Source organism: Leptonychotes weddellii, chromosome 5 (assembly GCF_054177405.1).
Source record: "Leptonychotes weddellii isolate Sample4059 chromosome 5, ASM5417740v2, whole genome shotgun sequence".
NCBI lineage: Eukaryota > Metazoa > Chordata > Mammalia > Carnivora > Phocidae > Leptonychotes > Leptonychotes weddellii.
Genome location: NC_138373.1, coordinates 56,682,243 through 56,709,869, shown reverse-complemented (window position 1 = coordinate 56,709,869; position 27,627 = coordinate 56,682,243). Strand labels below are relative to the sequence as shown.

Sequence of the window (27,627 nt, the reverse complement as noted above, 5' to 3'; positions counted from 1 at the left end):
ATGAACAAATCACCTTCTGTGGGTTACTAAGAACTTGGAAATGAGAGAAGTTAGATTGCCCTCTTAAGAGTTAATTATGCTGTTAACCAGTATTGGCCTTCTTACTTACTGAAAAATTTCCTTGAGCTGTTGAAAAGTATCCTTGGCTTTGGTGGTCCAACTGTTAATGTGGGCTGTATTAATAGACAAGTTAAGTCACATGCTAATCTTGTGACATTGGCCAATGACATTAACATATCTAGAGAGATAAGAGGATTTCAGCATAAGAGTTTGAACAGCAAATATAGAACAGGAGCAGGGAAACCAAGGTAGGAGTTGACCTGTATCCTGGTCAGAGCAGGGTAGAGGAAAGCCCAGCTGGGGTGTTGAGAATTTCATTCCCATTGTCCAGCATCTCCCTTAGGAAAAGGGTCCTTCTTTTTTGAATTTCCTTGGCTTCCTGGTCTTCTTATGACCTCTCAGGCCACTCATTCTCTCATCTACTTGCTCCTTCCTGCTCTCCCATCTCACTTCTACATGGTAGAGTCATTGGGATCTCATTTATGGTCTTCTCACTGGATACTTTGTCCCAAAGTGATCTCATTCATGCTGATGAATTCTCAGATTTATAGCTCTATCCCAGATCTTTTTTTTTTTTTTTTTAGAGACAGAGAAAGAGAGAGAGAGAGAGAGCATGTGCATGGAGGGGCAAAGGGAGAAGGAGAGAGAGAATCCCAAGCAGGCTTCATGCACAGCGCAGAGCCCAACCCTGGGTTGGATCTCACAACCCTGAGATCAAGAACAGGCTGAAATCAAGAGTCACTTAACTGACTGAGCCACCCAGCACCCCTCCGACTCAAATTATCTATCTATCTATCGATCGATCGATCTACCTACCTATCTGTATCATCTATCTCCAACTAGATGTCACAGAATTGTCATAAATACATGTGTAAAATTTTATCTGTCACCATCATTTATCATCATCTATCTCCAACTAAATGTCACAAGATTGTCATAAATACAAAGGTCTAAAATTATATTCTTGATCTCTTTACCTATCCTCCCCAGTCTGGTCCACCTTTAGATTTCCCCAACTCAGAAAATGGCACCTCCATTGCTTGGCTGCTAAAATCATAAATTTGGTGGTCATCCTTGAAATCTCCCACCTCCTCCCCTTTCAATCCATCACAAGTTACATTTTTATTTTTATATATTTCTTGAAGCCAGCAGCTATGCTTCGTCTTCACACTACCATGGCACTGGTATATGCCACTATATTCTTCACCTGGAGGACTATGATAGTCTCCTAGTCTCTCCACATTCATTCGTTCTTCTACTTTAATCTATGTAGTGAGTGATCATTTAAAAATATATTGTATTATGCCCCGTCTCTGCTTAAACAGGTTAATGCCTGTTGCTTCCCTCTTCATCTTCAGCTTGAATCCTTCTCCCTTCGCTGTATACCCCAGCCCCAATGGCTGCCTCCCTCCTATGGGTTGAGAGTTCCCTGCCCCATATCCTTTATATGTTACATTCTGCTTGGAATTTTTTACTTCCACAATCCTTCTTTTCCCCATCTCTCCCAACTTCTATTAATTCTTTAGTCTATTTTTAAGTGTCATAGAGACAGAAATTAGAATGGCAGTTGCCAGGGGCTGGGGGATGGGGGAGAATGGGGAGTTACTATTTAGAAGGTACAGAGTTTATTTTATAAGATGAAAAGGCTTACAGAGAAAGATGGTGGTGATGGGTGCACAACACACTGAATGTATTTAATCCCACTGAACTGTACATTTAAAAATGGTTAAGATAGTAAGTTTTGTTATGTATTTTATCATAATAAAAAAATCGATCTTCAGGAGGCAACTCAGATTCATGTGCCTTTTAATTCATGTGCACCAGTCTCTGAGGTCCTGAGAACAATGAACCTATGGGCCCTCAGACTTGAGCTCAGGCCCTGGACCACATTCATTCACTAATAAATATTACCCAGGACGCTTTGTTGGAGACAACCTTGCAAACCTTTTTCCTTAGTGACGCTTGGCAGCATTACTGACTTAAGCTTATCTTTTGTGTGTGTGGGGGGGGATATCTGTGCTGAGTAATTCAGGAAGTATTGCCAAATTTTTGCCAGTTATTAAAGATAGCTGTTTCCAAATACAGTTATCATCTGCATGTGCCACTAAGGAGATTAGCCAGACTAGGGTAATTTCAGGCTAGGACTTCAAAACTGTTCAATCAGGTCCTTTCCTGCAACTGGATTTTATAAGCTTGGGAAGTTCTATTGATAGTATGCTAATGGGCCCAGAACCAAATGGACAAAAGTACTACAGAACTGAAGTGTTCTTTTTTTTTTTTTTTTTGAGAGAGAGAGTGCGAGCTTGACCAGGGGTGGCGGGTGGTTGCAGAGGAAGAGAGAGAATCTTGAGCAGGCTCCATGCTGGGCATGGAGCCTCACACAAGGCTCAATCCCATTACCCTGAGATCATGACTTGAGCTGAAACCAAGAGTTGGACACTTAGCCGACCAAGCCACCCAGGTGCCCCAGAATTGGATTCTTAATAATAAACCTTAGTAAGGAATGTATTGTCTTTCTACATGCTAGGGACTATGCTGTTGTAATGTTGTTTCATTCCATTCCCATCACAACTCTATAAAGCATGGCTATAGGTTATCAACCCCATTTTATAGACTGGGAAAACATATCTTAAAAAGATTCTGAAGCACAGTTAATAAGTGCTGGGCTGGGATGTGAACCTCCGTCCACCTGACTCCAGAGCTTGAGCTCATAAGCACTACAAGAGGTTGCCTTCTCCTGACTTGCTCATGCAGCTAGTTGCTGCGGTGTCAACTGCCTTGTTTAGTGGCCCAAATCCCTATCCTCTAAGTCTGATTTATGTCGTGATAATAATGCCAATGGGTCATCAAAGTATATGTTTGGACATTATTCATTAATTTATTCAACAAAGGTTTTCTGAGCACCTTCTATGATGTAGATTCTAAGGAATGCAGACAAAAAAAATACAGCCCCTTCTCCCCCAGAAGCGAGCAGTTTTGTGGGAAACAGCAGATAATCACATATACACAATACAACATGAGCAATGCTGGAAGAGGAGGACTGAGTCTGAGAAATCAAAAAGGGGTGTCACGGAAATGTAATGTGATCCAACTCTTGAAGAGCAGATTTTCTCCAGGCAGATATGCAGGAGGAGAAAGAAAAGGGCAGAGGAAACAATGTGCAAAGACTGGGGGGAGGGGCATCTATATCTCAGTATTATAGGAACACCCATCATCGTGGGGAGGGGGCAGCATTTCAAGGAACCAAGCCAAAGAGGTCACAGGCAAAGGGCCAGACCACATCGGATTTTTATTCTACTCAGAGCTCTTTTGAATAGGAATAAAAACCAAGTCAAACTAGCTGCAGGAATGAAGTTTGACCTTTTAGGCTCAAGTGCCTGCTCCCAAATGACTGTGGTCTCTGTGTCTCTTAATTCACATTCTCGAGAAAGAGAATCTGATCAGTCACTGATCAATCATTGAGTCAGGTGTCTGTCCCTCCTCTGCCTGGTAGAATGACCCAGGTGTGTGTGTGTGTGTGTGTGTGTGTGTGTGTGTGTGTGTTTGAATGTGAATGTGGGAAGCTAGCACTGGAGATTTTCAAGTTTAGGATCCCACGGTAGTTTTATATCTGCTCTAAGGTAATAAATACAGAAATGATGTTCATAAAAAGATGTGAAAAAAAGTTTAACGTGAGTTTTCAAAAATATTTGTATATAACCATTTTTATTTAATTAAAGTAAGATTTTCTACAATGCTTTCAAATTCTGTTTCTGAAAAAGCTAAAAAAATGCCATTTTTTCCATCATCCATAAGATAAAAATCAGTGTAAGCAGCAGACATTGTTATTGCTCTGATATTTTGTATTTCATGTTCTACTGAATTTCTCTAATTTAAAATTTCATACAAGAATTCTTTCCTTTTAGACTCTCCTTATATACTTATTTTGAGTTGAAGACAGCTCTACTCGCATAAACTTATTGCTTAATAATTAATCATACAAAAGGAAACTTTAGAATTCACCAAATAGATACACAGGAACAAAAAAAGAAAAAGGAACATCCCATTTTAGTGAAACACCTATAGTGAATTATGGAATAAAGCACTTTGAGTAGCAAAGTTTTTGAAAGTTGATATGCCCAGAAGAAGGCTGTTCTCTTTGATTATGCTCAGTGATGCATTTTCTAAGTTGTCTTCTTGATTTTATGTTACCTCTTCATTTCCTTCCTCTTTGGCATAGCTAGCATTACAGACACTGACGGTATTTGCAGTTGGGAAGAGCTGCAAATGACAGAGGTTATCAGAGATTGCATGCTGTTGAATGTGTGGGAATCTTAAGCAATGTTTAGAAAGCACTGGAGTAGGAAGAAAGCATATGCCACTATGTCCAATTCAAAATACTTCACAGTTTTTAATGTTGTGCTCTTTGTTTCATGCAGTATAGAAAAAATCTGAAGTTCCAAGTGCTGACTTTATTCTTCAGCACCCAGAAATTAATATTTCTGTGAAACAAGTACGTAAAAATAATGGATCACCCTACAAACTGGAACACGCCACATCAAACTTCTGCTTATACGTGGAAATCCTAATGCTGGTAAAAACAAAAGTTTCTCTCCCATGGGTAGAATAATTTGATTACCCTTTAATCATTGCCCCAGCATTTTGGTAAAAACTATTTTTATTCTCTTAATAGTGTTTTCCTCGTTGAAAAGCAAAGTTTCATTTTTTCCCCTATGTTAAAATGACTATATTTTTAAAAAATCCATTATTACTTATTGGCAATATAAATAATTTTGTGCTTTTCGATGATGCTGATGTCATGTTCCAGTTGCTTCATCTCTTCTTCCAGCTTCTGCTTGCGGATCTTCTTTGGGATGGAGTCACTGAACACCAAGAGGGACTGAAACTCCTTATGCACCTCTTCCCAGTTCTTCTTCAGCCCCTGTAAATGGGAATGAGAACTCTAAATACGAAGGTAATTGCAAAAGTAACATAAATGGTTAAAAAATATATATAGTGTACTGGTGAAGAGAAATGTAAATAGGTAAAGGAAACTGATGAAAATAACTTTACAAAACGATATGTATTTATTGAGTACTTGGCTACAGTAACAGGAAATATTGTGCAGAGGCCAAATTCTGTCCTAGATTGTGTGCTCAGTTCCCAGAGGGAGTATTTATTTGCTCTGTTATGTTACTGTTACTTGTTTTTGCCATTAAATATGCATATGCAGAGTTACGAGTAGTATGAAATTAAGCTCATAGCAAATGCTTTGGTAAAAACAAGTGAGAATCGATGCCCCCCCCGCCCCCCGCAAGCAAGACATATTTTTGAATAGGAAATTATTTCTTATAAAAAATTTAGTTTTTTTCTTTAGGATTTTAGTTTTGAACCATTATCCCCATTCATCAAAAGACCTAATTTGGACTTGCATGGCACATTTGCTTATATTTGACTAAATGGAATTGTACAAAATGCCAAAATTCAATGTAACAAGAAATGATCCTTTAAGTATTTTTCAATATATTAGAAAGAACTCTTCATATAGTCAAGGGGTCTATACGTCCCATTAATGTATACCAGAAATGACTGAGATGTCATTAAATGTAAATGCATGCTAATTCAGTAATGTAGTTAATGTTTTATATTCTCAGAAGCTGACAAATTCAAAATTAGGGATCTCTAAGGAGTAATAAAGGTTATTTTCATCTGCCTAATCCCCATTTCTTATCACAGTGCACTAGAGGGTCTCATTGACAAAATGGGTTGAAACCTCTAATCGAATTTGAGCTATGAATTTTTGCAAAATTAACACTTTGTTATTCACTATGGGTACACAAATCACTTTATTTACACAAAAACAAAAAGTCAAACTGAAAGTAGAATTTAAAATATTGCCTTGAAAATATGGTCCTTGAAATCCATGGCTATATATTTAGGTGTAAGAGAAGACTAGAAGTTTCTTACATAATAACATCTTCATAATAAGCCCTCATAGTACAAATTTCATTTTGTAGAAACTTTTGGGGGATAATAACATTTCAGTGGTTTATTTCCATGCTTAGGTAAAAATGATGATAAGGATAGAGCACATTGTACAGACCAGGTTGACTGGGGAAAAGGGCAATAGATTTTGAGCCCTTATTGAGTGAGACTAGATGAAAGATTTAAGGAAAGGAAAAGAAAGAGGGAAAATATCCAGGTTACATTTTAAAAAGAGGGGGATGGGTTAGCACAGTTCTTCATGGTGTATGAGATGTATTCCAAAAAGATGTCCTCAGAAGAATTCTTTTTTCATAGCCTTTCATTATGAAATGAGAACTATGTTTCCACAGTGCTCCACAGGGGTGCCTACTGCAGAGAGGAAATCTATGCATTTATACACTTTCAAATATCAAAGGTTTTTCATAGCTACTTGAGTGATATTTCCACATTACTTGTGGTCACAGCAGCTACACTTTTTCTCTGTAGCCTTTATCTTTTAAAGGATAGTTTGCTTTATCTTCCAGTGTGTACAAAAACCTTTGGATCCAAGTCAACAGGCAGGGATGGGAACTAAATGTAACTAATATATTCTATTGACATAGCCTCTCTGCTGTTTTTAAGACTTATTTTTGTTACTTCATCTAAAAAATCTTTTATTCATTGCAGGAATAGTGATTTTCTTTTTTTCTTAATTGACCTCTCTCTCTTCTATTTTATTTTTTTTATTATTGTTAGTTTGGGAAAAGCTTCAGATAGGGAGAAGCAGTCATAAAATAAATAGGAAGTGCCTTCAGTGCCATGCTCCTCCTTCTCGTTGTGTCTCCCCCTCAACCCCCCGCTTTAGGCTTCCAGCCTCTGAGCTCGGCACTGGTGGGAGGAGAGAGAGGTTGGGGCATTTCTTCTTCCTCTCCCTTGACGTTACCTGGACCCTAGTTCTGGCTCACGTGTGTGTAAGGGCAACACTGTGCAGTGAGCCCTCTTCCAGGCTCCAGATCTTACCAGGCTCTGGTAACACTGTTCCTTGCCTCTGCCCTTCTAGCCTAGGGTGGTGATGGATTCCCGCTGTCCTTAGTCCTGGGGTGCTACAGAGTTTTTTGTTGGCTCCTGTAGCCCTGCTTTCCTTCTGTAAATAGTTCTTCATAAATGCGCTTCAGAATCCTGGTTGGTGGTGCCTTGTATTTCCTGCTGGATCTCTGACTGACAGAGCTTCCTTTTGTTACTTCCTATGCACGTGTGAACCATGTCGCAGGGGAAGCCCTGGCCTATGACTTGGCCGATGTGGGTTTTAGTCCCTGTTTGGCTCCTTGATAATTTTGTGACAAGGGTAAGGGCAAATGTAAACCAAACTCTAAGTGTACTGACAGTAAAGAGTGCATTTGTCTTGCTCACAATAGTATCCCCCTGGGCTGGGTACAGTGCCTGTTCAAGTGAATGAATAGATAAATGAACAAAATTTAACATATTTGCATTTTATATCCTCATATGTCAAAGGAGAAGTGTGGAATGATTAGACTGGATAATCCTCTAAGTATAATGAGACTGTTATTTTATGAAGAATGAGCAGGATGTGGCCTATTCAGGCACATACAACTATGTTGTCATAGTGCCGTGTGCAACTCTTAATCATGGAGGGAAACATGACTCAGGACTTCTCAGGAGCAGAGCTGGTGGCTCTGTTACCATGGCAGCTATATTACCTGGCTAATAAGGCATGTAAGGAAGGGTCTGCTATTGTCCTGTCAAATCCGCAGTGACCATATTAGGCAACTGAGGGCTGCTTATCCACTAAGCTAAAAAGACACAGGACAGAAGAGCCTTTTCGTTCTGAGGGAAGTTCTTCCTCTCTTTTCCTGTTTTTTTGTTTGTTTGTTTTTTAAGTATAATATAACATTATATCAGTTTCAGGTGTACAACATAATGATTTGATATTTGTATACATTGTGAAATAATCAGCATGAGTCTAGTTACCATGTCACTGTACAAAGATACAAAATATTTTTTTCTTGTGATGAAGACTTTTAAGATTCACTCTTTTAGCCACTTTCAAATATGTGATACAATATTACTGACTATAGTCACCATGGTGCACATTATATCCTCAGACTTTTTTTATAAATGGAAGTTTGTATCTCTTGATTACCTTCACCCACTTCACCCACCTTCAACCTCATTCCCCTCTGGCAACCACCACTCTGTTCTCTGTGTTTATGAGTTTTGTTTTGTTTGTTTTGTTTTTCAGATTCCACGTATAAGTGAAATCATATAGTATGTCTTTTTCTGTGTGACTTATTTCACTTAGCATAACATACACACACACAGATATGCCACATCTTCCTCACCCATTCGTACATCAATGGGCACTTAGGTTGCTTCCATATCTTGGCTATTGAAAATAATGCTGCAGTGAACATGGGGGGACATATATAGATTCAAATTAATATCTTCATTCTCTTTGGATAAATACCCAGAAGTGGAATCACTGGATCATATGGTAGTTCTATTTTTAATTTTTGAGGAACCTCCATACTGTTTTCCATAGTGGCTGCAAGGGTTCCCTTTTCTTTACATCATCACCAACACTTGTTTTTTATTATCTTTTTGATAATAGCCATTATGACAGGTGTGAGGTGGTATTTCATTGTGGTTTTAATTTGAGCATCTTTTCATGTGCCAGTTGGCCATCTCTATCTCTTCTTTGGGAAAATATCTATTCAGATCCTCTGCCCATTTTTTAATTGGATTGTTTGGGGGTGTTTTGTTGTGGTAGTGGTGTTGAATTGTATGAGTTCTTTATATATTTTATATTTTGGATATATATATTATATATTTTGGATATTAACCTCTTATCAGATATATGATTTGCAAATATCTTCTCCCCTTCAGGAGGTTGCCTTTTCATTTTGTTGATGGCTTCCTTCCCTTTGCAGAAGCTTTCTAGTTTGATGTAGTCCCAGCTGTCCATTTTTGCTTTTGTCATCCTTGCCTTTAAGAGTCAGATCCCAAAAAAAACATTGCCAAGACTGATATCAAGGAGTTTGCCACCTATGTTTTCTTCTAGGAGTTTTATGGCTTCATTCTACATTCAAGTTTTTAATCGATCTTGAGTTAATTTTGCATATGGTGTAAGATAATGGTCCAGTTTCATTCTTTTGCATGTGGTTGTCCAGTTTTCCCAACACCCTTTTTGAAAAGACTCTTCTTTTCTTTTGTATATTCTTGCCTCTTTTGTCATAAATTAATTGACCATATATGCATGGGTTTATTTTGGGGCTCTCTATTCTGTTCCTTTGATCTATGTGTTTTCATGCCATTACCACACTATTTTTTTAATTACTGTATCTTAGTAATATAGTTTGAAATCAGGGAGGGTGATGCCTTCAACTTTGTTCTTCTTTCTCAAGATTGATTTGGCTATTTGGGATTTTTTGTGGTGCTACACAAGTTTTAGGATTGTTTGTTACATTTCTGTGAAAAATGCCATTGAAATTTTGATAGGGATTGCATTGAATCTGTAGATTGCTTTGAATAATACGGACATTTTAACAATATTAATTCTTTCAATCCATGAACAAGAGATATCTTTCAATTTAGTTTGCCTTCTTCAATTTCTTTCATCAATGTCTTCTAAGTTTTCGGTGCACAGATCTTTCACCTCCTTGGTTAAATTTATTCCTAGGTATTTTATTCTTTTTGTTGCAATTATAAATGGAATTATTTTCTTAATTTCTGTTTCTGATAGTTTGTTGTTAGTGTATAAAAACACAACAGATTTTTATGTATTGATTTTGTGACATGCAACTTTACTAAATTCGTTTACTAGTTCTAAGAGATGTTTGGTGGAGTCTTTATATATAAAATCATGTCATCCACAAATAGTGAGTTTTACTTCTTTCCCAGTTTGAATGGCTTTTATTTCTTTTCCCTGCCTAATTGCTCTGTCTAGCACTTCCAATACTATGTTGAATGAAAGTGGTGAGAGTGAGCATCCTTGTCTTGTTCCTGATCTTAAAGGAAAAGTTCTCAGTTTTTCACTGTTCAGCATGATGTTAGCTGTGGGCTTGCCATAGACAGCCTTTATTATGTTGATTTAATCATCAAACTGATTTTGAATTTTGTCAAATGCTTTTGCTGCATCTACTGAGATAATCATATGGTTTTTATCCTTCATTTTATTACTATGGTATATCAATGTTGATTGATTTATGGATATTGAACCGTTTTTTCATCCCTGGAATAAATCCCACTTGATCATGGTAAATGATACATTTAATGTATTGTTGAAATTGATCTGCTAATATTTTGTTGAGGATCTTTGTATGTATGTTCAACAGGGATATTTATGGCCTATGATTTGTGAGTGTATATGGTGTCCTTGACTGGTTTTTGTATCAGGGTAATGCTGGCCTTGTAAAATGAGTTTGGAAGCATTCCTTCATGTTCAATTTTTTGGAAGGGTTTGAGAAGGATAGATGTTAAATCTTTGAATATTTGGTAGAATTCATCAGTGAAGCCATCTGGCCCTGAACTTTTATTTGTTGGGAGTTTTCTGATTACTGATTACATCTACTTACTAGTACTTGGTCTATGCCGATTTTCTACTTCTTCATGATTCAGTCTTGGAAGATTGTATGTTTCTAGGAATTTATCCATGTCTTCTAGATTGTCCAAAATGTTGGCATAGAACTGTTCATAGTATTCTTTTATGATCATTTGTATTCCTATGTTCAGTTGTAACTTTTTCTCTTTCATTTCTGATTTTATTTAAACCCTCTCTCTTTTTTTCTTAGTGAGTCTAGCTAAAGGTTAATTTAGTTTATCTTTTTAGAGAACCAGCTCTTACTTTCATTGATCTTTTCTAGTCTTTTTAGTTTCCATTTCATTTATTTGCTCTCTGATCTTTATTATTTCCTTCCTTCTAGAACTTTAGGCTTCTTTTGTTCTTCTTTTTCTAGTTCCCTTAGGTATAAAGTTAGATGGTTTATTTGAAATTTTTATTGTTACAAAATCCCCTCTTAAACTGTCATCCCATAGATTTTGGTTGTATTTCTATTTTCATTTGAAAGTTGTTTTTTTTAAGATTTTATTTATTTATTTATTTATTTGTTTATTTATTTATTTAGGGAGAGAATGTGCAAGCAGGGGAGGGGCAAGGGAGAGGGAAAGAGAGAATCTCAAGCAGACTGCACTGAGCGGGGAGCCTGACATAGGGCTTGACCCCACGACCCTGAGATCATGACCTGAGCCAAAATCAAGAGTCAGACACTTAACTGACTGAGTCACCCAGGCACCCCCAAAGTATTTTTTGAATTCTCCTTTGATTTCTTCATTGAGCCATTAGTTGTTCATTAGCATATTGTTTAATCTCCATATGTTTGTGATTTTTCCAGTTTTCTTCTTGTAACTGATTTCTAGTTTTATACCATTATGGTTGGAAAAGATGCTTGATATGATTTCAATTTTTTAAATTTATTGAGACTTGTTTTGTGGCTTAACATACAATCTATCCTGGAGAATGTTCCATATACACTTGTGAAGAATGTGTATTCTGGGTTTGGATGGAATGTTCTGTATCTATCTGTTAAGTCCATCTGGTCTAATGTGTTGTTTAAGGCTGAGGTTTCCTTATTGATTTTCTGTCTGGATGATCTATCCACTGGTGTTTTTAGATATAAAAACCTGGCTTTCACAAAAGCTTGTACTTTCTATACATGGTAGAATCCAACTAGAGAGAGATGGGGTGGGAGAAGGAGAAAGAGAAAGCAAGAGAGAAAGAGAAAGAGAAAGAGAGAATGGACCACAAACCAGTACTCTGAAAATGACATCCAAAGTCCCACCTCCATGTCTGCCAGCCTTCTTGCCTACCTTCTTCCTTTCTTCTTTCCAGCACACCAATATTAAACCTCTGTGTTTATACTGGGCACTGAGTTAGGCATAAAGGAGACTGCTGTCAACAAAGAGACACAGTCTTTGCCCTTAGGTCACTGCTGCTGTCCAGAAGACCCTCTTACTGTGCAGTTTAAGGCCCAGCTACATCCTTCAGTGGATACTCTGTCTTAGAACCTGATAAAACTTATGATCTCTACATACACACAGCACACATATATTTACATATGTACATATATACATATCACCTCTCCTCCATTATATTACATTATCTATAGTAGAATTTTATCTTATGCCCTTTTTAATATCTTTGAGGCTTAGCATGATACTTAATGCAAAACAGTAATTTAGTAAATGTTTACTAATGATTATGACATTAATAAAATGTTAAGAATTTATGACAGCATACAAATCCATTTTCAACAGAAGTTAATGTGGAAAAAAATTTTTTTCCTGTTTTTAAAAGGTTGCTAGAAATGACTTTGTAGAAATCTTTCAAAATAACAAGAATAAAGTACTATTTTTACCTATAACAATATCATGAGTATAGAAGAGTACAATTAGGTGCTTAATAAATACTCTCTAAAAATATTTTAAATGCTTCAGATAAAAGTCTTGCATTAAACACATAAGGCCATATATCTTTACGCCTAGTTTATTCAAAATATGGAAAATACATAAAAAACCTAACACATGGTTAGTTTAAAATTTGGACATTTGGCTTATAGAAAAGAAAAAAAAAGTTGGTCTAGGAGCAGTTTCAATTATTCTAGAGCTCCATCTAGTGAAAAATATCTATTTTATGGATATTATTTTTGAAAAATTCAGGGACATGACAATGAAAATAAAAACACCTTTTGGCTTTACTTATGCATGTTCACTGAAGGAGAAGATGGGCCTCCTTACAACACTAACTACCCCAGGAAAAAACAGAATCTCACAAAATTGGAAACAAAATATGATTCAATAATTCCTAATTACAACTTTTGCTCTCCCCAAAGAGTCAGTGTGCTGCTCATAATCCTCACTATAACCCAAAGAGTGTGTTCTGATTTCAAAGTCAAGGTGCAGGCTTTAATATTCATTGATGATGGACCTTTCTTTCAGAGATGTTCGAAAGTACTACATATGAATATAAATTACAGAACGCTTACCTGCAGAACCGCCTCCCTTTCTTCATCGGGGAGCCTTTTCATAGCTGCTTTCCTAAGGTTTTCCTGGATATAATTATCATATTCTTCTTGGGCTTTCTTTACTTCCTCATTTCGCTTACATATATATTCTGGTGTGACACCATAATCCTTAAAAGGATTTTTCAGAAAAAAAAAAATCAATATCCTGAATGCAATCTTACATATGTATACACATCAACTAATGACTGAGAGACAAAGAAATGTTACAGATTTTTTTTGAGCACAGCCTTTGCTCCAAACATGGTAAATTGACAAAATTCAAGGTTTTTTTTTTTTTCTTTTCCCATTGGGAACTAGTTGATTCTCATCTTTTAAAACCATCTGAATTGTTATTGTGGCTACTTGTTTTTTCTCTTCTGAATGTTTCCAGCACCTGTTCCTGGCTGATGACTCAGTCCTTGTTTTACCTCTAAGAGTTGGTTTTTCTTTATTTCTTTTAGGTGCTTCAGCTTTTACCTTTAAATATCTTGAATATCTTGAGGTCCCTTTTGCAAGTTCTTGTTATATAAAAGAAGATAAATGCTTCTAAAGTATTGTAAAAACAAATACACAATGCACATCTGCTTTAAGTAAAAACTGACTTGGGACCCTAAGGTTGTTTTTGGAATGCCAAATCCATTTTGAAGGCTCCTGGGCTGCTTACAAGGATAGACAGTGAAGCAATCCGCTGTGGTTTTTTTCAGACTAGTAACTATGCTTGATACCACTGTATACAGAACAGAACTACTCCTTGTTTATTTTTCAAAAAATCATTTGAGAATTTACTTGATGCCAGGTATACTAGTGAATAAGAAAGGCAAGTTTCTGTCCTTATGGAATGTGCATTCTACAGTGAGAGCAACTCACCAAAAATAGAGTATAAAGTAATATATGTATCAGTGCTCCAAACTGAAACAAAGAATAGTAAGGGGGAAGAAATATTTTAGATAAATAAGGAGGTCAGTGAAAAACTCTCTGAGGAAGCAGCTGTCAATAGGTATGATAGTCATTACAATTATTCATAAACATTCTGGTTCTTCTCCTTGCAGGCAATTGATGGGACAACACTTTCCTGATCCCCTTGAAGTAAGATGTGATCATGTGACCTGACTTGCCCAAAGAGAGTGGAAGTAACCTCTGTCCCTTTTGGGTAGAAGCCTCAAGAATTAATGGATGACTTGCCATGTTCTTTTTCTGTTTAGTATAATGATGGGAAATATTTGGGATTGCCTGTGTCTTGGAATGAGGACAAGAAGCAGAACTTCCAACACTTAATGGACATGGAGCAATAAGCAAACAATAAAACTTAGTTGCTTTTAGCTACTGAAATCAGGGGTTATTTGTTACCAAAGCATCACTTAACCTATCCCGGCTGAAAAAAGGGACAGTTTGAAATCCTAGCTATAAATGTGTTCCAGCAAGTTGCAAAACACTCTACAAATAAATTCTAAGAGCACAGAATTCTGGTAAGTTAGTGCAGTGGTAAACAGTCCAATTGACTTGAGGAAACACTGAGGGCAAAACCTCATTACAGCTAAGTAGTTACTGATGCTCATAATGATGATTCTGAGTCATTGCAAAGAGATTAAATTTATATTTGGCATATTCTGTTTAATAAAGGGAATAACGTAATACATTTTAGGAAAAAGAACTATCTCGCACATGGGTAAAAGCTTCAGTGATCTGAAATATTCCCACATGCTGGATCACTGAGGGCTAATGCATACTCTTAATGTTAATAATTAATACTACCCACTCTCTATTGAACTTTTATTGGGTGCCAGATATCATGTCAAGTCCTTGATAGATTTTATATCATTTAATCCTCACTACAAACCTGTGATAAATCTAATAATGTGTGAAAGATCACAGAGTTAAGTGGTAGAGTCAGAATTTGAAACGATGTCTCACGCCCATTGCCGTGGACCTCAGGCAATCATCAGTGCTTCAGTTTGTTTTCCCAGATGGTTTCCCATGGCACAAATGGGCATACCATATTTTATGTGAAACTAAAACATGAGGTTCACTCACTTTTATAAAAATGGCATTGCCCTTTAAAGACTTGATCTCTCACTTACCATTAATAGGTTTTATCTTTTTTTAAACTTTATAATTTCCTTCACATGGGCCTTATACATTTTTAAAGATTTTATTTATTCATTTGAGAGAGAGAAAGAGAATGATCAGGGGAAGGACAGAGGAAGAAGCAGATTCCTGGCTGATCAGGGAGCGGTATGTGAGCTCAGTCCCAGAACCCTGAGATTATGACCAGAGCCGAAGGCAGTTGCCCAACTGACTGAGCCACTCAGGTGCTCTGGGTTTTAAAAACTTAACTGATCAGTGGAGAGTAAGTTGAGAAAGTCCTTCATGAACCCTGAATGCCTGGCCATCAACACCAAGAGTGTAAGAGGTGCAGAGTGTTTGCATGCTTGGTAAACGAGCACAGGAAGACTAACTGAATATTTTTCTGTCTCCATGATGAATACTCTCAATTTTCTGTTCAGGGCAGAAAATGTACTGAAGTGGACAGCTTAGGCAGAAGGCAGCCAGAAGAAGGGGCACAGTGTGGGCAAAGGAGAAGGGTTTCTACATCATAGTGGACAAATAATGGATTGGAAGTTGTTTTAAAGTGAAATTTCTGTTTTTCATCCCCTATGGGACAAGGGCTATGAGCAGCCTTCAGGACACAGGAGGAAGTATTCAGAGAAGCCTGAAATAACTTTATTGCCATGTGCTGCCAACCCCTAGATACTTGCTAAGGTCTCCCAAAAGTGTCTTAGCTTATTGAGTGACAAGAGTTTCCACAGAGAGTAAGTGGTGTACTCTGACAACAGCCTGGAGGTTCCCGTTTTGATTTTGAACAGGCACTGGATTCATCATGGTAGATCACTGGACTACCTTGATGCAAACCCCTCATACATCACTATTGCAATTTCTGTTTTTCCTCTTCCTTCCTTTCTTCCTTCTGTCCTTCCTTTCTTTTTTGCCACAGTTTATTATTATGGATTATTATTCTTTAGGATTTTGCATTCATATTTTACTATATGTGTTCCTAGCAGTTTTATACTCTGTAAGTATACAAAGTACAAAGCAAAATAGGTTTTATATAGGTATTTTTGTAAGCTTTTTAAATTTTAAAGATCTTCTATATTTAAACAAACTGAAGCTCCTATAGTTTTCAACAATGAAATTGTATGCCTATCTGATAAGCACCTTTTCAGATAGAGATGAAGGTCCCAAAAGGACTAGCTTATTGTACAGTACTTTCAAGGTCTGCTTTATTCCAAACACATTCAAGTTGAAATTGTAATGTGAATTATTTATACTACATTGATAGGATGGATGGCTCTAAAATTATTTTCCTCTTCATTTTTCCTCATTCTCTTATCAAGATACTGCAACCTAATGACTAAATCTTAGGACTTTCTGAAAGGTTATTTCTTAGTAATGACTCTTAGTCATGCCTATGCTGTTCACAAAATGTCCACCACACTAAAAATTAACATCTTTTGGAGAATGTTTGCTATAATTGTTAAATATATTAATAATTGAAATTAGGGGAAACAATTAGAGCTTTCCTCTACTGGACTACATGGTGTTATTCATTCCAAATTCTCCATAACTTCATCACATTAGATTTGGACCAAACACAGATTGCAGAGGAATAATTTGCCCTGTGAGAGCACTATTAATAATAATATGGATAATCACTGTGAACACCATACTTAAATTATTTGCATTTTAGGTCTCATTAATACATCACAAGGCTACCTTTTTATTGATGTATTTTGGAACTAGTCCTGAGGTTTCAAGATCATGCTTGTCTCCAGTTCTTTTGTCAACATAAATTGGCTTAGGCTTTCTAGCCACTCCCATAATGACATTGGCTGCATTTGTATTTATAAAATTTTTTTCACTCTGTAGTCCCATGACTGGATGATCAGTCCTCAGTGGCACAGGAGGCTTTTTGGGCTCATTCCGATCAAACCTTTTTTCTGTTAAACATAACATTTTCTTATTAATATTAAATTATAAACATTGCTATTCAGTACTACTTATAATATCTAGATATTTTACCAGTAGTATATTAGAGTTTTATTAATAATATATTCAAATATTTAGGGGTAAATCAGTAATCATAAATGCCAAAAATTAAGCACAAAATAATCAATTAATATGTTGAAGAAGAGTATACAAGTCTAAGGGAAGAAGATAAGCACCCCAATCATATGTTAGCTAACTAGTATATTTATACTAGCTATTGTGAAAGTATTATCTTATAAAGATATCAACAATAAATGTTTAGCTTTTTCACTGAAAAAAATTCAAAGAAACTTTACTCTTTTCTGAGTACTAGCAATATTACTGGTAATTGTTTCTTCAGAGGAAAGTTACTGTAAAGTCACCAATAAGTCAAACTTGGTGAAAGTCCAAGAATTATGGAATTTTTTCACTAGAACTCTTATTATAAGGTATGAAGATCATGTAATAGCTTTGTCCCCAACATGCAGCTTAATGAATACAAATTACCAACACAGTTGAAGTTTCCAGTTCACTCCTCCCTGATTGCATCTCACTTCCTAAAATTACTACTATCCAGAATTGATCTTATTTATTTCTCTCTACCACATTCTCTTCATTAGCAGCAGATGAGACTGGCCATTTTTACACAGCTTCTTCAAGCTGACCATCCGTACTCATCTATTTTGATAGAGCCACATCAAAATGGTTTGTCAGAATGCTAAAATGTAAAATAATTACAATTTATTTCCAAAAACTGAAGGCAACAGCCATCTTAACAAAACCTTACCCAAATCTTACCTCCACACAATCCTAGGTACTTTGCCTTTATTCATTTCTGCACTGTTTGAACTTTTTATGAGTTTATGTAACTTTTTTTTTAAGATTTTATTTTATTTATTTGACAGAGAGAGAGACAGCGAGAGAGGGAATACAAGCAGGGGGAGTGAGAGAGGGAGAAGCAGGCTTCCCACCGAGCAGGGAGCCCGATATGGGGCTCGATCCCAGGACCCTGGGATCAGGACCTGAGCCAAAGGCAGATGCTTAACCGACTGAGCCACCCAGGTGCCCCTATCTATCTTTTATTAGCAGGAAAAATGATACTTATTATTAAATGTTTGAGGACTGGATTAACCTCTTGTTATGGGCTGAATTGTGTCCCTCCCAATATCCATATGTTGAAGCCCTAACACCAGTACCAAACACATTTCTGTTTAAGCCACTCAGTCAGTCTGTGATACTTTGTTATGGCAGCCCTAGCAAGTCAACACTACTGATATTAATTCTACACACCCAGAAATATTATAAAGGAGTTTTTGAATATTTACTTATTCATTAATTCATGCAATATGTTTTTGTTGAGAAATACTATGTCCCCAGTTAATGCTCTAGGAACTGCAGATACAGCAATGAACAAGAGACAAAGTCCCTGTTCTCATGGAGTTTACATTATAGGGGGAAAAGAAAAAATAAAATTTAATATGTAGAATATAATGTATATATTTGCTTGAACTATATGTGAAATTGTTTACTGTTTCTGATCTACCAAAATAGTATCTTCCGATTTAACGTATTAATGAGATGCTGTGAGCATTGTTAGAAATTGAATTTGGAGTTCCTATAAAGCCTGGAGCAGAGAATAAGGGCTCGTTGTTACAACCCAAATAGCTTCCTTCTACCAGATACACTCAACCAAATGAGGTTTGCAAAATCTGTTTGCCTGAAAAACTAGAGTTATCTATCCTCTAGATGTTCACATTGAAAATATTAAGAAGCCCAATTTAATTATGAATTGAAAGTGCATGCAAATGTAATATAAGGAAATCTGTAGCTTTAGAAATGTATATAAGAGGTAAAGCTGAATTCTTAGAAAATGAGGAAACAGTTTAGAAAGACTGATAATTCATTCTTAGGTGAGTAAGTAGAGTAAATTACAACCCTTGGTTGGTTTTGGTTATTCACTGGATGGTACCTAGAGCCAGCCCCGTCTTTACTTTATGTTACATCTATTTAAACATCATCTTTTCTCTCATCCCAGGTGTAGGGGTTGGCAATGGGGCGAGGCTTGGAAAATGGGATGAGGATTTCTTTTCACGAGGTATTTGATAGTTGTGATAATAAATCTGAAAACCAAATGGTTTTCTCAAGGTTATATCAAAATGGTAATGTCAACACAGCCTTGTTGTCACGCAGATGTTTTACCAATTGAATTTAGAGAAATATTCATGTATCTGTTAAGTATTGTTCAGTGTGCTAGCAAATTTCTGTCTTCAAAACTATTGTGTTCAAAATGACAGAATATTCAAAAAGAGACTCGAAGCAGCCTTGGTCTATATTACCTTTAACTCGTTGGATTGAACTCTTGCAACAACCGACCTTCTTGATTATTCATAAGGCCAATATAATTTTGTGTTTGTTTTGTCCTGTTATATAAGGGAAGAGATAGACTTCCCTTTTTCCTTATTTGATATTTAGGATTTATATAGTTTGGTAGTTGTTATGTAATGTATTTAACTCTAGAGAGGATACGTGAAAACCGAAGTAATATCACTGAAATAAACTAATCCCATTTTAAGATTTTCCAGTGTTCTCAAGTGGTTGTGGGTCACAAAATACCAAAACTCCCCTTGAGAAAGATACAAGAGAGACTTTTGAAAGACATGAATTTGTGCAAGAATATTGTATTTTTAGATGTGCTTTTTCCATCTCTCCTGATAATATCCTCATCCTTTGTCATGGCATTATGGGTTATGAGAGAGGATTGTGGGATATAAAATATTGCCATAAGGAGAAGTAGTTTCACTTTTGTCAAAAGGAACACCCTAGCTGGGCTTGAGATGTTGTATTATTTCCTTGATGGCAGGCAACATAAAAAGACTAACTTTGCAAAAGAGAGAGACTAATTTCCCTCTCCTCTCTATTGTCCTAAAACATCAGGAAAGACACACCCAGGATGGGAAGAAGCTGCTTCCATGCATACATACCTGTCCATTTTCCAGATAGCCTTCTTCCTAATCTTCCTAATATCTATATATTCTATGACCATGATTAATTACATCATTTGCAAGGCCTAGTACAAGATGACAACGTGGAGCTCCTTGACCAAAAATTAAGAGTTTCAAGAGGGCAAAAGCAGAGCATTAAACCAAGCTTCTAAGCACACAGCCCTGTGTGACTGCACACATGCCCAAGAAGCTGGCTTTGTCTCCCACTCATTTGTGAAGGCTCCTCCATTACACCTGACTCATTTACTGTCCTAATGGTCTTAGAGATCTGGGAGAGATAAAGCCCATGCCTGATAGTTGCTTCAACTGGTATAACAGTTGTGAGTCTCATCTCTTGCAGAAAAGACCAGACACAGTTTAGATGCCAGGTAATCTTCTCACTGGGGTTTCAAACTCAAGAAAATTGTTATTTGTTACTGAAATCATCTGGCTTGTGGGGCGGGAGGTAGGGCTTTATTGGATAGACCAAGATGTACTTCAGAAGCCTGCACCATCACAGGGAAAGTCTATTTTGGGGACAACTTAGTATTCTCCACCTTCTTTTTCTACTACATTCTCTACTTCTACTTCCTCCTAGAATTTCAGATTCTGTTAAATATGAGATAAACTTATCACCTGTGAACATTTAATATTCATTGGCAGTAAGATAATTCTAGTTAAATGATCTGTTAGCACTTTTAACATTAGAAAGAGTGATAAAACCTACTGGGTGGTAGAGTTTTTTCCTTTGAATGTTTCTTCAGGAAATCCTTTGGAGAAGGTACTTCAACTTTTGGTGGTCCCATAGTCTTCATTGCAGCTTTATGTTTTTGCAGGTTATCTTTTACAGATGTCTTAAAAATGGATATGTACCTAAAATTTAAAAAAAAATTGTAGCATTTGTATTTCCAGTAAAAGTGATTTTAAGTTTAAGAAAAGATACACTTTTTAAATATATATAAGTCTATATTCATTCAGAGACAGACATGAAGTGTAGTTAGACAATGGATATCTGATGTAATTTAAAAAATATATTTGTGTTTAAATTTCCTATATTGCTATTTGTTTTCTACGTACCCCTTTGTTCATTCTTCCTCTTTTTATTTTGCCTTATTTTTTATTTTTGTTTGACTTTATTTTGTGGATGTTCTAAAGTTTACAATATACATGTTTAACTTACCAAAGCCTACCTTCAAGTAACATTGTACCATGTCACATACAGTATAAGAACCGTACAAAAGAATATTTGCATTTCCCCCTCCCCCACCTTTGTCCCAGTGTTGTAATATATTTTATTTCAATGTGTTATAGAACCCATAATTCATTGTGATTATTTCCCTGTAAAAAGCTAACTATATTTTAAATAAATTTAAAGAGAAAAAAATAATTTCTAATATTTACTGTATATTTACCATTTCCAGTGTTATTTCATTGTGTAAATCCAAATTTCCAACTTATACCCTTTCTTGTGCATTGAGGACTTTGTAACTTCTGGCTTCTATTGTTTCTGATGAGATATCTGCTATCTTTCTTCTTCTTCTGTATGTGATGTTTCTTTTTTCTTTGGCTGCTTTTAAGATTTTTCTCTTTATTACTGGTTTTAAGAAATTTGATTGTAATATCTCTTGGTATGGTCTTCTTCTCCTCCTCCTTCTCTTCCTTCTTTTTCTTCTTTCTGCTTGGGGCTTATTGTGGTTCTTGGGTTTGTGGATTTGAAAATTTCATTAACTTTGTCAAAATTTTGGCCATTATTCAAATATGTTTTCTGTTTACCCATCTCTCTCCTCTCCTTCTGCGATTCTAATTATGCTTATGTTAGGCTCCTTGATGTTGTCTACAACTCTCTGATTCACTGTTTTCCTTTTCAGTTTTTTTCTTTCATTTTGTATTGTTCTATTACTATGTTTTCAAATTCAGTATTTTCTTCAGTGTTTTAGCTACTGTTAATACCATTCAGTAGACCATTTTCATTTTAGAAGTGGTACCCTTTATGTCTAGGAGTTAGATTTTGGTCTTTTTTTTATCCTTCCATTTCTCTTTGTATCTTTCTCATGTTTTCCTCTACCTTATTGAATACATGGAAAATATTTAAAATAGTTTTAATGCTCTTGTCTACCAATTCTCGCATTGATGTCATTTCTTTGTCTGTTTGTATTGACTGATTTTTCTTTTGGCTATGCATTATGTTTCTGGGTCCAGAAGAGCTTTGAGTCTAGTTCTAATTTGGCCCCACTACTGAGGCAATATACTATTGAGTGCACTACTCAATGCCCTATGCCTTAGGTGTTTCCACTCTGGCTGGTGGGAATTTGAACTTTATCTGGCTCTACTACCTTCTGTTGGTTATTTCTCTGGCCTCTGTGGTTTCATTACATACATGTACTGTTAACCAAAGACTTCAGAAAAATCTTCTTGCATATTTCTATAGCACACACTCTCTCTCTCTTTTTCTCTCTCTCCAGTCATCTCCTCTCTGATATTTTGTGTCTCTGTGCTGTGAATTCTACATGCCTTGACCTCCCCAGACTCTGAACTCTGTCTCCTTTAACTCAAGGGACTGCTGGGTCTTGTTTCAATTCCTCTTTCCTGGACTTTGGTCTGGAAACTCTCTAGGAAGAATGTTGGGCAATTGTGAGGCTTGTTTCTCTTCTCTTAGAGATGACTGCTCTGTGCTGCCTATTGTCCATTGTCTGAAAACTACTGTTTTACACTTTTCCCCCCTAGTGTTTTAGTTGTTTAAGGTGAGAGGGTAAATTCCATCCTTGATTGGAAGCAGAAGTTCAGCTATACCACTTTTAACAACTCGTATTATCTTCTTCTTACTTAATGTGGATAAATTTGTTTGGAGAAACATTGAATTACTTCTTGCTTTTAGGGACCTTTCCTCAATCTTGAATTCAATGGCTAGGGATCAATTATGGTCTAAACTGAATGAGTTTATTAGATACCTTCAGAAAATAATGTTCAATTCAAACTTGTACCATAAATTTCATATGCAAATTGGAACTGGCAGATATTATCTCTTGATTAATAAAATAGCTTTCCTTATGGTAAGAAAAGTGTGTATACTTTCACCTTTTTAATTTTCAATCTTGTGATTCAGTACATTATTTTGTGAACTGAAAGCTTAGCCATTTGTTACACAAAACAATACGTTTTATTCTATTTGAATAATTTTTTACTTTTCCAAACTACAAAAATAGAAAAAAATGATGAAACTAATATAACGGTATATGCCAATTATATCTCAATTTTAAAAAATGAATAAAAATCTAGTTTTCCTCTATCCCCTCAATCCATTTTCCAAATAAATTCAGTTTTCTATAGTTCTATCTATGTATGAAATATAACTTAATATAATCTCTTTACATATTAGTACATGTAAAGTTTACTTTCTTTTCTTTACAAGAGATGAAGAAAAGTGTTATTATTATGGAAGTCTGCAGAGACTGGACAGCCAAATTAAAAATCTGAATAAACAATTTCTAACACTGGTCATAAAACTCTGAGACCATATATGGTAACAATGGGAATTTTAACATAAAATTTCATTATACTAAAAATAAAGACTTTGGAATATTTTTTACATTCTTTGAATATAAGTTCATTTTAAAGGACTACTGCTTTACCCAATTGAATTATTGGCTACAAATTGTCAGCAAAGTAGATAAGAATCTCAGAAGAAAATGACCTCGTCATCTAAGATTTCATAATAGTCAAGATTGCTTAGCAAAGTTAGATATATAACTAGACTTTAAACAAAGAGATGTTACAAAGCCTCCAAAGATACAGACTTAACAGTATGGAAATTGAATAAAATGAAAGGTAGTCCAAGAAGAATGAGGAGCTCTGAGAATGAAATTCTGACTACATGTCACAGTTAATTAACATCAGTGAAAACCAGAAAGCCTTAAAAAAAAAAAACCAAAACAGCCAACTAGTCGGTGCTTACACATTAAATATTCCCATTTTTAAAAAGCATGCATCCAGAAACCCCACAACGGTGAGCCTGATGTCAATTTTGGAGAGCATCTAAAAACTTGTAGAGGAGCAATGATTAAACGAGCCATTTGGAGTTTCAGGTCACTGAAATGAACATAATTTTTTTTAAGATTATTTGACTCATAAATCAGGAAAATACCTTAGACATAATATACATCTTTATGTTAGCAAAGCCTCTTGTCCTTACTGATAAGGTAGAGAAATATGAATAGATTAATGGATGCATATGGATGACTCACTGAACCCTCAAAACCAGTATTGCTCTCAGCCTAGAAAGAGGTGTTTAGTAACCAAAGTACTTGCCCTGTTCAATGACAGATGGAGATAGAAAAGACATACTTATTAGATTTGCAAATGACACAAAGCTGGGAGGGATCGTTGAGAGAGTATATGAAAGATTCAAAGTTCAAAACTATCTTCATAGACAACGAGTTTAGATCAAAAACAGTTACATTAATTATAGGATGGTAGAGACCAACCTTGGTCATAATTCATGTGGAAATTTCAATGTGAGGCAACGGTGGGGAAATGAATGTCAAAATGCTAATGAGTGTATTAATAAAAGTACTGCATTGCAAGGAAAGAGATAATGGTACCATGGGCTGTTCGGTACATACCTGGAATATTACTTTAAACAAAAGGGAAAGACAGAATGATCAGAGACATTAAGTAACTGGAACCATCAATAGAAGGGTGACAAATTTGGTGAGCATCTTGGAAACCATCTCATGCATCGTGAGCCACTGAAATTTTGAAAATGGATTCATGGCTTCTCATTGACTTTAACACTGTTATATCTTGAGTCCCAGCTCATTAAGTTCAACTGCAAGAGGATGCCCTTCACCCCACTTTCATTACATATATCCATTTTCTAAGTTCTCATTTTGTTACCTGCATCTCTCATTAGGGTTTCCAATAATATATGATTTTATTGTTAGTCTGCAGTATAAACTGCATACTATATATATATAGTATATATATACTATATATAAACATATTAATGTTTATACTTCAGTGTCCCAAGGAGACTGTAACCTCTGAGGTGTGGGCGATCACATGCAGTTAGTTGCTGAGGAATCCACCTCTTTGTGAAAGCTGGACAGTCATCTTGCTAATTTTGCAAAGAGCTGCAGTGCGTTTCCTTGAAGCTGGGTTTGTAACTCAGTAATGCAAATAAGTCTTGTAGGTTAATACATTTCTTTCTTATGATTAATTCTTATTATTAGTAAGGGGATTGGGTCAGGGCAAGTAAATGTTAGTGTGGTGAGAGGAATGTGTTAAATGTGTTATCATGTTCTGTTTTTATATATTGGTGGTTTATATATTGGTGGTTTGATTTACTGGTGGTTTAATTATCAAATTAAAACCTTCTCAGGGTTGTTGCAGACAGTGGAAGTTGTTGTAGATAGTCTCACTCTAACAGAGAGAGTTCTTTGGCACTGCATTTGGATGCCTTCTATTCCCTTTACCATGAGTTCCTTTTTCCTACTTACACCTTCAGAGTCAACCAAGGAGTTTTTGCTGTCACATGCAACATTTCCCAAGAACATTCTCCAAGGGCAATGTTATACACATAATAGCGGCTCAGTTATTGCTTGCCAAATGAATAAAGATTGTTCCTATGAAATTTCTTGAAAAAATTACTTAGATGCAGTAAAGGGGCATCTTTTTAATTTACCGGTGAACAAAACACCTATCTCATAAAATGTCTTAACATTCAAATTCACTACTCTATAGAAAATACAATCTACCAGTGGTTACAGAAAGGGGGAGCTTTATCTAGTACAACGTACAGGAATTTTTGACCAAAAATTCATTCAGCAATAGTTAATTTGAATCCTCCTCATAAACCCTGCAACTCCATCACATTTTACTTTACATTCCTCTTTCCATTCTCAACTAGAGTTTGAGAAGCTAATAGAAAATAATACGGGTACTACTCTTGTTAAAACCAGATACTCAGGCTTAAAATGGAAGGATGTGCCCACTTGTTTATGTCGTGCACCCCAAGTAATTACTAGTAAAAATAACTGGCCATTAGATCTGAAAGGAAAAGTAAAGATTATCTGAATCATTTAATTTGAAAATTTATTCATGATTCCCAAACCAATTCTTTTCAGAGCCTGCTGTTTAGGCTAGTGCTCTTTCAATGTGCTTTTGACTTGCATCAGCAAAAGAAGAAGGGTAAAAAAAAAAAAAAAACAAACCCAGCAAATATTCGAGTACTAGGAGGAATGAGATTTTCTGCACGAGTTACCTTCTTTTCTCTTCATAGATTTACATAAGTTCTAAACCACTACACAGGAGATTAACTGAGATATTTACTTTGGGGTAACGTTTTGAAATGTGGGGAATTTAAGGGGTCCTAACACCTATGTAAGAATTTTAACTCAATTACATATTTTTGGGCCTCCATCCATCTACTCTTCCTTCTATCCAATTATCAGATCCAGAAAAGACCTTAGAACTTAATCTCTTTTGTTTTACCAATAAAAGACTGAGCTTCAGAACAAACAAGAATTTATTTTTGACAATAATCTCAGAAATAAATAACTACCATCCCTTTAGAGAGGGAGTGGTAGTGTAGTCAGAAGTAAAACAATGAACTCCTGAAACCAAATAACAAGTATCCTAACACAGGATAATATAAATGATTTTCTCTTTTCAACAGCAACAAAAAATTTCAGGCCATTTTGTATACCCCATCATGTATGAACAATTTATCTAATTACAAAACAATTACATACTGTATTAACAGGCGGTGGCTAACATAATAAAATAGTCCTCTCTCATCACGGATGGCCCTCTCTGTGAATTGTGAGATGCGAAATACCTAGATTTTGCAGCCACTTCCTTAAGAAGCTGACATCCAAGAGTACTTCACTGAGACAAAAATGTATGTTATTTCTTTTTCAACGTCATATGATGGTCAATCCTGAAATAGCATAATTAATCCTTATTCTTGTTTCAAGTGATAATCTTTGCTTACCCACATACCTAGGAGGCTGGGGAGGCTCCTTCGAGTCAATGGGTATGAGGTTATAAATGCTCTCAGAAAAGCAAGTTGTATCCATGGCCACCAAAATGACTCCTTAAAAATAATCAACTTTTTTCTCACTATACCAATATCTGTCTCTATCTTCACGGGGTTTCCCCTTTCCTTTCCTACTCTTGTCTTCTCACAGAACTAAGGTTTCTCTCTTTTACCTAATTTCCCTTTGACCTCTTCTTAGCAGTCCTCTCTTGGGAAGAAAATAAAACAGGCCTTCTAATTATCTCGGGGTTGCTTAGCGTTGTTGACGGCGTGGTTGCCTTGGAAACAGTTGCTAGGCTACGGGGAAGTGGACGGCAGCACGGTAAACTAGGTTTCCTCTCTTCCCCCTGCAGTTTTTCTGCTGGAGTTCAATATGGAAACCACTGTTTATATGTGCCTTTGGGAATAATGAGTTGAACGGCATCCCCTTAAAAATACTGCACGTTTCTGTCTCTGCATATTTGGAGAGAAACACACACTCCACCGGAGACAGTACGGAAGCGCCGCC

The 27,627-nt window shown here is 36.1% G+C and overlaps 1 protein-coding gene and 1 long non-coding RNA gene across 3 annotated transcripts in view; one reads left to right on the top strand and one right to left on the bottom strand.

The window, feature by feature from the left end:
• The window catches only part of LOC145721670 (uncharacterized), an 83,596-nt gene extending 69,151 nt beyond the window's left edge, over positions 1-14,445 (top strand). Inside the window, exons 3-4 of the long non-coding RNA XR_014145503.1 lie at positions 4,868-5,014; positions 14,129-14,445. This is a non-coding gene — a long non-coding RNA (uncharacterized LOC145721670). The remainder of the gene's footprint in view (positions 1-4,867; positions 5,015-14,128) is intronic.
• On the bottom strand, positions 3,749-27,627 carry ENKUR (enkurin, TRPC channel interacting protein). 2 transcript variants are annotated; one of them, XM_006746265.3, is made up of 5 exons: positions 27,083-27,627; positions 20,811-20,956; positions 16,851-17,074; positions 13,062-13,208; positions 3,749-4,981 (listed from the first exon to the last, which is right to left on the bottom strand). In XM_006746265.3, the coding sequence occupies exons 1-5, from the start codon at positions 27,157-27,159 to the stop codon at positions 4,808-4,810; spliced, it is 768 nt and encodes a 255-aa protein (XP_006746328.1). In that variant the 5' UTR covers positions 27,160-27,627; the 3' UTR covers positions 3,749-4,807. The 2 variants fall into 2 exon arrangements, with proteins under 2 accessions (XP_006746328.1, XP_081676903.1); XM_081820777.1 differs by having other exon boundaries at positions 27,293-27,627.

Bases quoted from the DNA above. Each gene is read 5' to 3' on its own strand.
- ENKUR (XM_006746265.3), bottom strand. From the start codon at position 27,159: ATGGATACAACTTGCTTTTCTGAGAGCATTTATAACCTCATACCCATT. The intron at 17,075-20,810 runs GTAGGTTTTATC...TATGTTTAACAG, and splicing joins GGAAAAAACTCTACCACCCA to AAAAAAGGTTTGATCGGAAT. The intron at 13,209-16,850 runs GTAGCCTTGTGA...AATCCTTTTAAG, and splicing joins CAAAATACATCAATAAAAAG to GATTATGGTGTCACACCAGA.